General features: G+C 41.6%; 1 protein-coding gene across 1 annotated transcript in view; it reads left to right on the forward strand.

Annotated features, from left to right (window-relative positions):
* DSN1 (DSN1 component of MIS12 kinetochore complex) overlaps nt 1-15,301 on the forward strand; it is a 1,132,993-nt gene that overhangs the window by 341,631 nt on the left and 776,061 nt on the right. Inside the window, exon 4 of the mRNA XM_044084782.1 lies at nt 10,668-10,741. Coding sequence (XP_043940717.1) covers nt 10,668-10,741 — 74 coding nt within the window. The remainder of the gene's footprint in view (nt 1-10,667; nt 10,742-15,301) is intronic.

Raw genomic sequence — 15,301 nt, forward strand, 5'->3', positions numbered from 1 at the left:
TATTGGCTGCACTCAATGGGCCCTGATAATACCCCAGGATGCCTCCTCAGTAGTCTAAAATATGACTTATCAGGACGCTTGGAGTCCTTTAACTATAGTCTTAAAACAGGCTTTGTGCATGGCAGGATTGCCATCATTCCCCTTCGTAAAGGAGGACATTCAACAAATCCTGAAAACTACAGAACCATTAGTCTGACTAGTCTTGCTTGCAAAACCATGGAAAGAATTGCATGAAAAATATCAATAAAGGACATAGATCTCCAGACATTGGATCCATCCCAGTTGACCTTTGTCAGTGAAAGGTCATGCTTACCGAGTCAGATGGACTATTTTGAAAAGGTTACTAAGGCGATGGATGAGGGGAAAATGGTGCATACTGTGTGCCTACCTAGATCTGACTAAGGCATTTGATACAGTACCCCACTCTGGCATTGTCAAAAAGTTATAGAACTAGGTATAACCCCAGTTATAACACTGTGGATAGCTAGCTGACTCACTGATAGGACCCAGGCGGTTAGAATCGGTGAGGCCACCTTCACAAAGAGGCTGGTCATCAGTGGAGTCTCCCAGGGCTGTGTTTTAGGCGCACTTCTCTTTGGCATCTATTTCTTGGATGTCAAAGCCAATGTCAAAGGCCTCTGCCTAACCAAGTTCACAAATTATTGTAAATTGGGAGCAGTTGCTGAATCCCCCAAGATGAGAACACCCTTCAGGAAGGTCTAATACAGACAAACACTTTGTGCCAAAGCCATGGCTTAAAACTCAGTACCAAGAAATGAGTTGTATTACCTTTTGGGAAGTCTGCCACCTTGGGTAACTGTCATCAATAAAATATCCTTAAAAGGTGATCCACTAGTCATTGATCTGGGAATTCACAGAGATAGTAATCTAGCCTTTGATAAAAATGTGTCTATTAGTAAAAACAAAACCTATGTTGCTCAACTTATAAGCAAAGGCATGGCATCTAGGTCCAAATAGTCATCATGCCACTGTAAGCGACCCTCATCAGACCAACCATAGAGTGCAATGCTCCCTTCCTTATGTAATTGAGCAGACACGTACAGCAACTGTAAAGTCCACAAACGGTACTTGCACACAGAATACAGGGAGTAAACATAATGTCTAACACTGTTCATTTCAAAGCCACATATCTTTGCTTGGTATCATACAGACAGCCTAGCATTTCCACACTGCAAGCAGTGTGCCTCTTAGTTGGGTGGTTGGTCGCACATGCATAGAAGCTTACATGCACCTCCCAAAACCGGTGTAACAGAGCTTGCCGGGTGTCGAGGTGGTGGAAGATAGAACAGTCTGCTGGATCCATTTGCTCTTTAACTCCTGACCCCCCCCCCCCTCTTCAGTGAGGAATGAATGGCCCAGTGGCAGAATAAATGGTTCATAGGTTAGCACTAGGCTAACTGCCTTTGTGAGCCATTTTAAGCCTAGCCAGTTACCCCATGTGAGTATCAAACCTGCACCTTGTGTCTGTAAGTTTCACACTTAGCCATCATGCCACCCTCCCACTAGAGAAGTTCATGTCGATGTAAGAAGGAGAGCTAAAATAATATTACCATGACTAACATATAACATAACTATTTCCTTGTGTTTATCCAATACTGCATTCCTAGCTATTTCTAATGTTATTTAGCAAAGTGTGTATTATCTATTGAATAACTTCCTCATGTTAAACATTCTGTAACATTCAACTGTACCACAGTTGCATCTTGTTTATCTCTCTACTTGTATTTTATGTGAGAAAATATTCAGTAAAAAGGTATTTGAAAAAAAAATGACATTTTCTAAAACATTTAATTACCACTAGACTAATGTACTTTCTGTTGCCTAAACATACATTGTATTCTTGCTGTGTAAGTTAATTCCTCCTACCTCTTATTTTCTTTTCATTAGTCCTTAACTGACTTCTTCCACCTCCCTCTATTTTATTTATCAGTTTGTCTCCTTATTCTAGTTATCTTTTCTAAATTATAAATTTTAACTTCTCTGAATTATTGTTATTGTAAACCTTAAATGGTTATTCCTTTGATTAACCTGTATACCTGATAGTTTTATTTGATATTATCTCTGCAAGTCTCACATTTCTGAAATTTTCATGGAAATCTCTACATTGTACGTTCTCTAAAAATTGTATGCTAAATTCTTGTCTTTTCTGTAGCATAGGTTGTGGCTGAAAAGGGGACTTGGAACAGCTAACCTACCCAGATAGCACATTTAAATAAGAATAAATTCCAAAGATTAGCCTTGAAACGACTTTCACAAGCAGATATTTGCCAGGCATTATTGCAGAGTGCAGACTTTTTAGGTTCAACACCCCCTGATGATGGTATTCCTGATGTTTGCCGTGCATATATCTGCTTATAAGTGCTTACGTCTGTTGCTGTAGTCTGTTAGATGTGTGTGGCCAGCAGGTTAACTGAGCTAGGAACTGGGCTTCTGGATATCGACTGTCTCACTATATCCCTGTTAGGCTTTCTTTAAATTGCTCCTCTAATTTCAACCCACTTTTAGTACATTGAGACGGCCTTTTGGCAGTTCCTGCTTCATCCTTGCTTCTTTGTGTAGTCCATTGTGCACTGCTCACCAAATGACCGTATTGTATAATTTTTTTCAATCCTTCACGCATCTCAGCAGCTGCATCTGTTGATTCTTGTCTTAGGGTATTCTAGACCATTGGACATAGGCCTGTCCTGACCGTGGCCTCTGAGTGCTTAGTGCCATTACTCCTGAGGAAGTCTCATCCAAGCTTCCTACAGAGTTTGTAGAACCCACTACTTGCAGGAGACTGACTCTCCACTTAGATATTGTAGCTACTGGCTGTAACAGTGAAGTTGCAATTTCTCTCTCCCCAAGATGCTACAAAGTTGAGGAAGTTCTTCATCTCATGCAGAAGAAAAAAAAAAAGAGCTGTGGCCTCGACTCCTACAGAGGAGGTTGTGTTAGATGCTTTTTTGAAGGGCTGTAATATCTGTTTGCAAAGCACTGGATTACAAAACTTTAAATTCAGCAGCTGGAATGGTGTTGGAAATAACTTTCAGCAGCTATTGTCTGTATTTTGAGGGGCTTTTCCACTCGTACCTTGTGCTTTATTATTCTTAACTCACCAAATAAGAATAATTATCCCCTTTTCTTTGCACTTCTGGCTTCGCAATTTGTAGCCATGCTGTTCATGCAGTCTCATTCCTATAGGTTTCCTCTTTTAATAGCCTTGAAACCTTGCAGCCTTAACTGGGATCATCCTGTTACAGTGGCATAGGCAGATCCTGGTTAAGTGGGGCCTTAGGCAGGGTAATGGATCAGACCCCCCCAACCATTCCAGTGTCCCATTACTTGACCATCTCTCCCCAGTTACTGTAAACACTGTTAAAACCTGTCAGTATGTGGATCAGACCCCCCAACCATTCCAGTGTCCCATTACTTGACCATCTCTCCCCAGTTACTGTAAACACTGTTAAAACCTGTCCGTATGCGGATCAGACCCCCCCAACCATTCTAGTGTCCCATTACTTGACCATCTCTCCCCAGTTACTGTAAACACTGTTAAAACCTGTCCGTATGCGGATCAGACCCCCCCCAACCATTCCAGTGTCCCATTACTTGACCATCTCTCCCCAGTTACTGTAAACACTGTTAAAACCTGTCAGTATGTGGATCAGACCCCCCAACCATTCCAGTGTCCCATTACTTGACCATCTCTCCCCAGTTACTGTAAACACTGTTAAAACCTGTCCGTATGTGGATCAGACCCCCCAACCATTCCAGTGTCCCATTACTTGACCATCTCTCCCCAGTTACTGTAAACACTGTTAAAACCTGTCCGTATGCGGATCAGACCCCCCCAACCATTCCAGTGTCCCATTACTTGACCATCTCTCCCCAGTTACTGTAAACACTGTTAAAACCTGTCCGTATGCGGATCAGACCCCCCCCAACCATTCCAGTGTCCCATTACTTGACCATCTCTCCCCAGTTACTGTAAACACTGTTAAAACCTGTCAGTATGTGGATCAGACCCCCCAACCATTCCAGTGTCCCATTACTTGACCATCTCTCCCCAGTTACTGTAAACACTGTTAAAACCTGTCCATATGCGGATCAGACCCCCCCCCAACCATTCCAGTGTCCCATTACTTGACCATCTCTCCCCAGTTACTGTAAACACTGTTAAAACCTGTCCGTATGTGGATCAGACCCCCCCCAACCATTCCAGTGTCCCATTACTTGACCATCTCTTCCCAGTTACGGTAAACACTGTTAAAACCTGTCAGTATGCTTACTATTTTCTTCTGTACCGTACGATTACAGATATTTTATTTCAAATTTTATAGCACAAACACTGATGGCTATTAGCTAAACAAAACAGTATAGTCTCATAATAAGAGCAGACTTATGAGCAACAGCAAATGTCTCTGCCCTTGGAACTCACATTGATTGAAGCTGTACAGACACCTACATTCATAGAAAATGCATCTGGCCAGTGGTACATTGTGTACTGCTGTTTTCAGGCGTAAGTGTATCTGTTCTTTGATTCGCCTTCCTGATTGTATTAAATTATATTCCTTGTTTAATACAGTGCAACTTGTTAGACGGCATTTTAAATTTGCAGTTTTGAACATTTTTCCTGTAAGCAGGGAAAACAAAACATATGAGCCAATAATGACAAAACTACCCATTTCAGAACATTTCAAACGTAAAAGGCTCACTCAAACTGCATTATAATCCACCAATATCAGTCAATATACACCATCTCAGCAGAAATAAAACACTGAATAATTCCACGTTAAATAGAACTATAACAAAATTGTTGCTGTTGGCAAATGTCTTTGTATTTCAGTGCTTCATCTACAAATTCAGTGGCTGCTGCACTTGAATAAATTGCCTATGTTACATAAAAAAATTGGAGTGCTGATACGCAGTTGGAATGGCTGGCAAACTGAACAGGTTCATAGTTATTAATGGTCTCCATCCTGAATAAGATAGACACCATTTTCTTCTGTATAGCTCAGTCAACTAATATCTGCTACAACCATTGTGAAAAACCAAACTCTGCAGAGTCAGGCTAGACATTTCCTTGACTATGAATTCAAGGATGTGGCCAGACTGGGGATAGCAGACTTGTGCCATCCACATTATTTCTTAAGTACAAGAACTTTCTCCTGATTCTGCACTTTTAGTGTAGCATTGTTAACGAAGAGTCAGTAGAGAAAGCTGCCCATTGTGATGCCAAGGGCGATCTGAAAGCTTGGGTGGATACAACTGCTACTGACTAAATCTTTCATTGCCATTCACCAGCACTCTTGGATCCATCATCTCCATTCATCACAATAGAGTGGAGAATAAAAATGAAAACGTGTTTATGGTAGCTTGTGTGTGTGTATGTGGGGGAGGTTTGAGATGTAGTAGAGTTGAGGGGGAAGACCATATTTAATTTGGGGATGTAGGTCAGAACTCCTTTACCAACTGCTGTGGAACTCAAAGTGGGAAGTTTACTTATCCCAGAAAGTAAGTTTGTTAACTTTAGCTTTTGTGATCAATATGTGTGGGATCTAACCAGATGCTGAGATATCTTTAGGTTTGTATGTTGTAGTATGGTTATGGGATATGCACCAGGAAGTGTAATTTTTTTGTGAGCTTTTATGGGGTACCACAGATCATAGTGTTTTGTGTGTGTTTGTTAGACTGTAAGAATCTAACCATTTGTATAGAGAAAATAGTTCCTGTTTGTTGTATGGTGCTTGGGAGATGGCCTGATCTAGAGAGGACCATGTCATTAGGATAAAGTATTTGTAGGATACTGAGGTCGTAAACTATATTGTTCACAGAGGGAGGATAGAATGGATGACCAACTGAACCCTTGTGGCACCGCTTTGGTAATGTAAGCAGTTGGTGAGGAGTTTGTCAATGTGTACCTTAATGTGTCTTCCCAAAAGAGGTTTTGGAAGTAGGTGGTCATTTGAGTGTTGATGTTGGCAAAGATAAGAGAAATTAAGGAAGAGTGTGTGTGATCTAGAGTCAAAAAGTTTGGTCTGGTGAACAAAGATGTTGCTCATTAGATGACCTTTATTTCTGTTGACCATAATGTCGTCTTTTAGGGTGGTTATGGTGTTTTGACCTTTCCAAAGTCTGTGTTGTTGTGGAGATATTCTCCTGTAAGTCTGCAGAGAGGGAAGTTAATGGGTCATAAACTATGTTTTCAAGTATTTTCTCCAGGGTGGGAAGAATGCTGATGGGTCTGCACTCATTTGTATTCTTGTTGTTAACCATCCATTGAGAAACATTACTACTCAGGGAGTAGGCCATATCCATCAGTCTCTTCTGTTCTCCTTCTGGGAGTCTTGAATTTGTTAGTGGCAAGACTGGGGAAAAATCTGTTTTTTTTTCTCGTGAATGATTCCTCAGCTCTGTAATACCAATGTGATCTTTCAAAATTTAACCTCTCCAGTCCTATATCTCTGTGACTCCTCAGTCAACACATACATGATAGGTTTAGTTTCCAAGTAACATAAGCACATCTTTTGTCACCCTTTCTCAACTTTGGCTATCTGGTACATTGTGTTTACCATTCCTTCTGTTCCTTTGATTCCCGTTTTTAATTTGAGAATGTGCGTAGCATTCTTATTTCACTCTGGTAACCCTGTTCAGGTGTCTGCATCCCCATCTTTCTGTGTTGTGTACCTACAGTTCCATCCACAAAAGTCTGCTTCTGTCTCATTCTGCCATCATCCATTATTCAGGTACATCTCCTCCAGCCCAGGAAAATTCTCATGGCTTAACCTGCCTCTTACAGTCCATTTGATTTGCCAAGATTGTAAGCCTGTATGGTAGGGTATCTTTTTTTTTTGAGGGCTTCATAGAGGTCCTCCTTGCAAAAGATGGCCTCAAGTGTAAACATTTTTTTCTGTGTGACATCCGGAAAGGATATATTTCCTTGTCTAGATTACTTGTCCTGTCTCTGTTCAAGTCCACCTTCATACCTGTTTAATGGCTAAAGTTCAGTATGTGTGCCATGTCAATGTTTATAATGGTGAAAATGGTTTGTCATTTAGAATGATGCTATATAAGGAAATAAAAGGGATTTTTTCACTCATGGCAGAGTGTTTTTCTCATGGGACCATAACATGTTTAGAAAAGCTGCTTTCTTTGAGTTGAGCACACAGACTTGGCAGGTCTCAAGTGTCTAACTTGGAAAATATTTTTTTATTGGTGAGAGTAACTTAACAAAATGGATTTCAGAGTTCCAAACTTCGTCCATGCTTTTGTCCTCCCAACTGTTATAGTCAGACGCATCTGCTTCACCCATTGGGTGTTTATAAGCATCTGCACTGCTGTGCCATTAAGGCTGCCAACTTGGAGAGGTTTGCAACTCCTTTTCTCCTTTGCCAAATGTGATGCAGTTTGACCAAGTCCCCAAAGAAGAAATGTGAGGAGCGTTTATTGTGCATGTTCAACAATATTATAAGTTTGAATTAGTGTCATATCTAGAAGTTCGTTTGAGTCTGCAGTGCTCATTGTTAAAATGATACGGTGCTACTGCAGGTCTTCCAGCATCCCAGTACCTTGGTTCCTGCCTGGAACTCTGAGGAGACACTCTGGCTGCTAGACTTTTCCACTTTCCTTCTACCCCTTAACACTGTCTTCTCACATTCTCTTTTTGTGCAAGTCAGTCTTGAAATTGTAAGTATGAGAATTTCAAGTCTTTGTAATGTTAAAACTTAGAATGTATGCTGTTTTGTATTTACCCCAAGGTTCACTGAACCCGGTGTATTGCTCTATGGAAACAGGATATGTACCCAAAGAGTGGCGTACAGCAACAGTGGTCCCTCTCCACAAAGGTGGTGCCTCAACGGATCCTGGAAACTATTGCCCCATAAGCTTGACTAGCTTGGTCTGCAAAGCTATGGAAAGGATCATTGACCTCATAAATAAAGATATTGGGGACCTACAGACACTGGATCCTACCCAGTTCGGCTTTAAGGGCAGATCCTGCCTCTTAAACCTGGTCAATTTCTTTGAAACAGTCACCAAGGCCATTGACGAGGGGAAGGTGGTCCACACAGCCTATCTGGACCTTGCAAAAGCCTTCGATACAATACCCCACTCGGGCATTATAGATAAGCTCACCAGCTTAAATATAAAACCCCTATGTCACTAGATGGGTTGCAAACTGGCTCAAGGACAGAACCCACATGGTTAGAATTGCTGGAGCCATGTCAGACTCCAAACCAGTTACAAGTGGCGTCCCACAAGGCTCAGTCCTGGGACCTCTCTTGTTTGGTATATATTTCTCGGAGGTACAGGCTAACACAGAAGGACTGTTGCTGACCAAGTTCGCAGATGACTGCAAACTGGGCGCCATAATAGACTCTCCAGCCGACACAAGCATCCTACAAAAGGGCCTCATAGAAACAGACAACTGGTGCCAGAGCCATGGCCTCAAGCTACACGCCAAAAAGTGTATAGTCATCCCCTTTGGCAAAAACAAAGTGCCCATAAATTACCACATAGGTGGTAATCCATTAAGTACGGAAGAAGTAATTAGGGACCTGGGGACCCAAGTTGATAGCAATCTCTCATTTGACAACCACGTGGCCGAAGTGGTTAGAAAAACATTTTATATAGCCCACCTAATCATGAAGGGATTCACATGTAGAGCAGGGGGAGGTCATCGTGCCTCTTTACTCATCCCTCATCAGGCCTATAATTGAGTACAATGCCTCTTTTGGGATATACCTTACCAGACACCTGCAGCAACTGGAAAGACCCCAAAAGTACCTCACCAAGAGGATCAAAGGGCTCAAACAGATGCCATATGCTGTCCGGTTAAAGAAACACCAGCTCTACTCAGTGGCATACCGCCTGTTCAGAGGCGATCTGTGCCTGACGTATAAAGGCATGTCCAACCCGGAATTAATGGACATGCTGCACCTCAGAAAATCCAAATCCCATCGAGCTACGCGCTCGAGAGACTTGAACCTCAGTACTGAAATAAATAGGACATGCTGGAGGGACAGATTCATAACCCAGAGGCTCCCTTCACTCTGGAATAAAATCCCAGTCCAGGTTAGGCAGAGTCCCTCATTGACTCTCTTCAAGAGGAATCTTGATGAGTGGATGGGAGATAGTAGGTTTACCCCGGGTATCACTTCTGTGTCACTGTTAGACAGAGGCACAGTATACTAACCTCGAAAAAGGGCATAGCAAAATTCATTTAAAATGGGTGGCGAAAGCCAAACACACTCTGGCTAGGCTTATAAATGCCCTAGGGCAGATAGCCTAGTATGAACCTATGAAACCTTGCATAGAGGCAAAGCTCCTGCTTGAAGGGAGCACAAGGAGGTGCAGCTTCTTCTAAGGAGAGAAACGCAATTACGTGTGCTAACTTCTAGATTAGGAGGACTCAACATTTCCTTCCTCACGGCTCCTGTTGGTTCATTTATGTACTTTGCTTTGCTTTTTTTCTTATCAAAAAGAGGTTTTTAATTTGGAGGAACAGTAGAGAACTGTAAGGCTATGAATGTAGCCAGACAAGTTGGTGGGCTGGGATTGTGCCACCGACAGAGTAAAACCGAAACGTTCCATCTGCTTGAGTGGTCCTTGTACCGGGAGCATGTAGTTATTATACCAGTCCTGCAGCCAGAGAGCATTGCTCTGCAATTGAGCTTTTATGTTCAGTATCTCACACATTTGTTAAAATGCCTTTGTTCAGGGACAATCATAGCATCTAACTTTAAAAAAAAAAAATTCCTCACTGTGTCTGTCTGTGCTATGGTGCTGAGACTAATGTTAATAAGAAAACTTTGGTTCTGTCTGACAGACATTTTGATAAATGTAGGAAAAGTAATTGTACCAGGGAGGTAAAGGCAGACATGCTAACTGAGCTGTTAACAGTTGAGAACTCCCCCGTTTTCTGTTTGGAATTTACTTTGTTATTGGTACTAAGAAAAACAATTTTAAAACTGCAAAAAACAACTTCTTGATACCTTGACTTGATAGTGTGCCTGTGTGTGTATGTGTGTGTGGTTGCTGCATTTTCTCTGATTTGCTTTGCTTTAGCCCCATCCTATTCCTAAACTATAGAGCTGTTTCTAGCTCTTTTCCTAAATTCATATTTTACCTTGGAAGTGACTTTTAGTAGGGATGCTGTTTTACACTTGGAAGTGGTCATGTCTGACTTGATTGACATTTGCCCTGTTTCTATGGGAAGAAGCGCTGTACTTCTGCTTCACCTAGCTACAGCATTGTTTCAGTTCCAAATCAAGCCTACCTCATTCCAAAGATAAAAGCATTCTGGCATGAACTTGCTCATTCTTCCGTTGTTGAAGAGTGTCCTGTTATGCTTTTCTTCATGAGCCTTTCAAACTGATAGAAACCAAAGATAGTTCTTGATTTGAAGCTCATGGAGAGCTACCACAATTGTATTTTAGTTTGAAACACTTTCAGGAAGCTGAAAAGGGGAAACGGACTCTTGTCGTTTTGTTTTGGGCAACCTGCTGCTGTATGCTCTTTACTTTATAAATTTTATTGTTTATGCTGTTTAATATTATACTTTGATATTCACTCTGCATAGTTTGTGTTAAAAACAAAACATATAATGTATGTATTGTTGCAGTTTTATATTACCCATGTTCTAATATCCTTTTTTATTTTTACAGAGCTCTGCAAGCATATCAGTTTGGAGCTGCCAGAATCTGAAAGATTGGCTGCTCTTGTCCAGTCTGCTTTCCAGGTACTATATCACCTGTACTGTAAACCATAACAAAACTGATTTTGATTTTTTTTTTTTTTTTTTTTTTTTTTAAATCTGTGTTAATCTTGAATTTTTTTCTCCCTAGCCCCACACATGGACATCTAGCCTCTTCCTTGGCTAATGGATTTTTGCATTTGATCCCCGTGGGACAGGGAAGGGCCATGTAGCTCATTCGTTTCCCTAGGGTTGGGGGTTGAGTGCCAGAAGTGGTGCTCTTCTCCACTGTGGGGATGATGGGGGGGGGGGTATTTTTAAGCCCAGCTCTCCCTGCACATGTGCAGTAATCACTCCTTTGCTTGGGTGTGCAGTGGTTATAGCACAGGAATCTCACTCACTTGTGCAGGAGGTGTAAGCTTGCAGACGTCCATGCCCTCTTTCAAACAGTCATATTTAACTTACCCAGTCTCCACTGAGGAAGTTGTATGGAGCATATATGCTGGACTTGTGCCCCTTCCCCTAGAAAGGTGAATGGATACAATCTCATCACTCCTCTGAGACCCTTTGTAGTTTCTTCCAGTGCTGGAACCACTAATTGAACCCTTTTTGCCTTGGCAGTAGACTCAAGGTCATCTACCTTTAATGATTTCAGTTATCCATTAATTTACCGGGCTTTAAAAGAGAAGCAGATTAAGAGACTGCATACAGACCACAGATTCTTTATGATGCTCTTGATGTAGTAACCGTGTTCTTTGAATGGTACAGAGTTCAGAGAAAACCTATGCAAATACCTTCAATACATTTCCACGGTTCCTTAATGATAATCTGTCGTCAATTTTCATTCATCCATCAACAAGTGGGTTTGGCTCCAACCCTCTGATCCCACTCGGCCACGTTTTACAGCTTGTGGATACAGAAAAACTCGAGCTCCTCCCTTACCCATAATACCCTAATCCCCTACCATACCTCAGATCTCATTTGCAGCCTTCACGTAGGGACATGGTCACTATTAGCTCTCAAGCTTTCGTGTAGTTCTTTGTTGGTAAAGTGGGATATTTACATTTTATTACCCTTTGTAGTTCCTCTCTAATATATTCCTCCCTTATCCTTCCTACACATATCGGTGTAACTTAATATTGGTCATTTTTTTTTCTCTGCTTTGTTCTTAAAGCTGTACCCTTGTGGTTACTTCTTAAATGACCATTGTTTGGTAGTTTTTCACTTTCTTCCTTTTTCCCTTTTAAAATAAAAAGATTTTCTTGCTATTAAGACTGTAATCTTTCAACAGTATGGCTGAAAAACCTTCAGGATTTAAAATGTAAAGATTATTGGCATCCCTCTTTCAGACGCACACAGTTCTTTTGTCTCCTGTTTAGGCCCAGCTCCTTTAAAGGTGTTTTGCAACATTTGTCATGTGGCATGAAAAATGTGGTTCAGAAAATCCCAGGGTCCTCAGATCCACTTGGAGATGTTTCCCCCAGAGGCAGATGGGTGAACTCAAATGGGAGACTATGTCTATGCGGCAGAGGTGGTCCGCATAATCTAAGGTCTAGAGATCCTTTTTGTGGCAGACCCGACCAGCGCTCCTGAATGGAAGCCTGATTGCCACCCTCTGGAAGCAATTGGGAGTTGTTTATACCTACACCAGAGAGCCTGGCTAAATATCACAAAAGACACCTGGGTGCAGAGGGTCATTTCCAGAAGTTAAATAATTCTCTCTTCACTTCCACCTCCATTCTCAAGAAAATTTTCCAGTGTTCCTCCCAGTCAGAGGAAAGCAGCAGCACTAGAAATAACTGATAGTCATCCAAGAAGTCCCACCAAACCAGATAGAATCCATGACTTACTCAAGGTTCATTTTAGGGCCAAAGAAAACGGGACTGGAGACCAATTTTGGATCTCAGTCATTTGAGCAAGTCTGTTCAGCACTCAAAGTCTTGGATGCTCATGGTTCAGTCCATTTTACCCTTTTCAGAAAAGAATGACTGGATAGGCTCGATGGACCTTCAAGATGCATACTATCACATAAAAATGAACAGATGGTCCAGAAGGTATTTAAGCTTCCAGCTGGGAGCCAGTCATTACCAGTTCAGAGCCCTGCCCTTTGGACTCACCACAGCCCTCGGGGTGTTTAACCAATGTATAGCAGTGGTAGCAACTCACTTAAGACTGCAAGGATTTCGGGTGTTTTCATATCTAGATGACTGGCTCATAACCACTCTGACCAGGCATCCGCTCTGAAAAGCGAGAGATCAGGTACTCCAGACTTCCTCCCTCCCTCCTGGAGATTACCATAAATTACAGCAAATCCCGGTTAGAACCTCTTCAGATACTGGAATTTAAAGGAACATTGTTCAGCATGGTATCACTGACAGCTTTTCCTCCTCTAGCAAGAGTTCAAAATGTAGATTAGATGTTATCAAAATATGTAAGTACACCAATGCCGCAATGTCAACCCATTTGATTCTTCAAGCTTTGGGGTCAATGTCAGCTGCCATCATTTCCGTTCCCCATGCAAGATTTCATATGAGACTTCTTCAGTGGATGCTAGCAACGCAATGGTTGATGCTTTACCAGCGAATATCAGCCTAGATAAGAATCACTCAAGCATGCAAGAGATACCTTTGGTGGTGGATTCAGTCAGATCAGGTTCTCCAAGGTCGTCCTTTCATTCTCCTTCAACCCAAGACAGTAGTGACCACGAACACATCCCAGATTGGGTGAGGAGGGCACTTCTTGGGGAAACCAGCCCAAGGCACTTGCCCCCCAAAGAGGTCAGTACGCATATCATTGTCCTGGAAATGAGAGCAGTGCTCTTGGTGTTTTAGGCCTTCCAATACTCTGTCCCTTTCCAGATAGTTGTGATTCAGACAGACATGTCAGTAGTCTGGTACATCAACAAACAAGGGAGTACCAGGTCTTACCCATTGTATCGAGAAGCCTTCAGAGTGTGGCAGTGGGTGATTTCTTCCAACTGCTTTCTGATAGCAGTGCACATTCCAGGGAAGTCCAATGTCATAGCAGACAAACTGAGCAGGTCTATTCTACTACTTCACAAGTGGTTTCTCAATATGAAAATGACAGAAATTATTTTCTGTCAATGGGGCCAGCTTTGCTGTGATCTATTTGCATCTCCACTAAACAAGTGCAGCAGCTTCTTTGCCCTAATCCCTCCACCAAGGGCAATCTCCAAGGAATACTGTACTCCACAATTGGCCCCCCAGTGTTCTCTCTGCCTACCTTCTAGTCCCCCCAATTTCTACAGATTGCTGCTTGGTTGAAGAGCAGAGTAATCCTCATTACACCTTTTTGACAACAGATTTGGTTTGCCTTTCTTTGGTTTCATCTACTTTACCTAACATGGATTCTGGATCCAACTCCCGACCCCCTGTCTCAACTGACAGACTTATTTCTCCCGGATATCTCAAATCTAAAGCTGACACTTTCATTGATAGCCAGACAACCTTTGCTCTCATTCCTTGTCCGTCATATACTTCTATCCTCACATAAAGCTTTTACAATAAAACTTTATAGAAGTAAATGGAAAAGATTTGTTATCTGGGCTCTTCAAAAACATATTGACCTTTTTTCAGCCACTGTACAAAGTATCCTTGAGGTTTTAGTGACACGTTTCAACACAGGATCTAGTTCAACCATTAAAGTTCAGTTGTCAGCAATCTCTAACTTCATATAGGATTTGAAAATTCTTTCCTGGCTTCATCAAAACTTTGTAAGGCCTTTTTAAGAAGTACTCTTCGTTAAGACCACCTTACAAAAACCCTTCTCTACCATGGAACTTGAATTTAGTATTACAGGTTCAAATTCATCCCCACCTTTGAACCAGCAGCAAAGTATGATCTTAAATTCATGACCTGAAAAACAATCTTTCTAGTGGCCATTACCTCAACTAGAAGAATTTCTGAGCTTCAAGCATTGTCCTCTGAACCTCTCTACTTGAATTTTCACAGGGACAGAGTGACATTACGAACCAACCCTTCTTTCCTTCCTAAGGTGGTGTCAGAATCCAGCAAGTACCAGTCCATTAATTTGCCTGTATTCTTTCCAAAATGTAATAACAAAGGAAGAGTATATGTTACATTTATTAGTTTGTCATAGGCAGTTATATTCCTACTTACGTAGAGCAAAAGAAGTTAGAAAATCTCATCAGCTCTTTATTTCCTTTGTGGAATCCAAATTTGATAAATCGGTTACAAAAGCAACTTTGGCAAGATGGCTTTCTGATTGTATATCTTTTGTCTACAGTAAATCAGGTGTCTCTTTACCGAAACCTTTGAGTCCACTCATCTGGATCTGTGGCAACTTCATCAGTATTTATCTCTAGACATTCCATGGGTGATATATGTGCAGTTGCAACTTGGGCTAATACTCATACCATTATTACTCCGTTACAAATGAGATGTGGTGTCTAAGCGAAGAGCATCTTTTGGTTCAGCCATGCTCTGGAATATCCTTCCTTAGAGTCCACTTGGGATTTCAGATAGCTGGGGATTCTGTCCCAATAGTTGAGGAATGATTGAAAATTGACAACATCAGATAAAGTTACTTACCATAAAGTTTAATCTGTGCTGTCCATTTTCATTC

This window comes from Protopterus annectens, chromosome 9.part0, assembly GCF_019279795.1.
Source record: "Protopterus annectens isolate FY-2018-M chromosome 9.part0, PAN1.0, whole genome shotgun sequence".
In the NCBI taxonomy this organism is placed as follows: Eukaryota; Metazoa; Chordata; order Ceratodontiformes; family Protopteridae; genus Protopterus; species Protopterus annectens.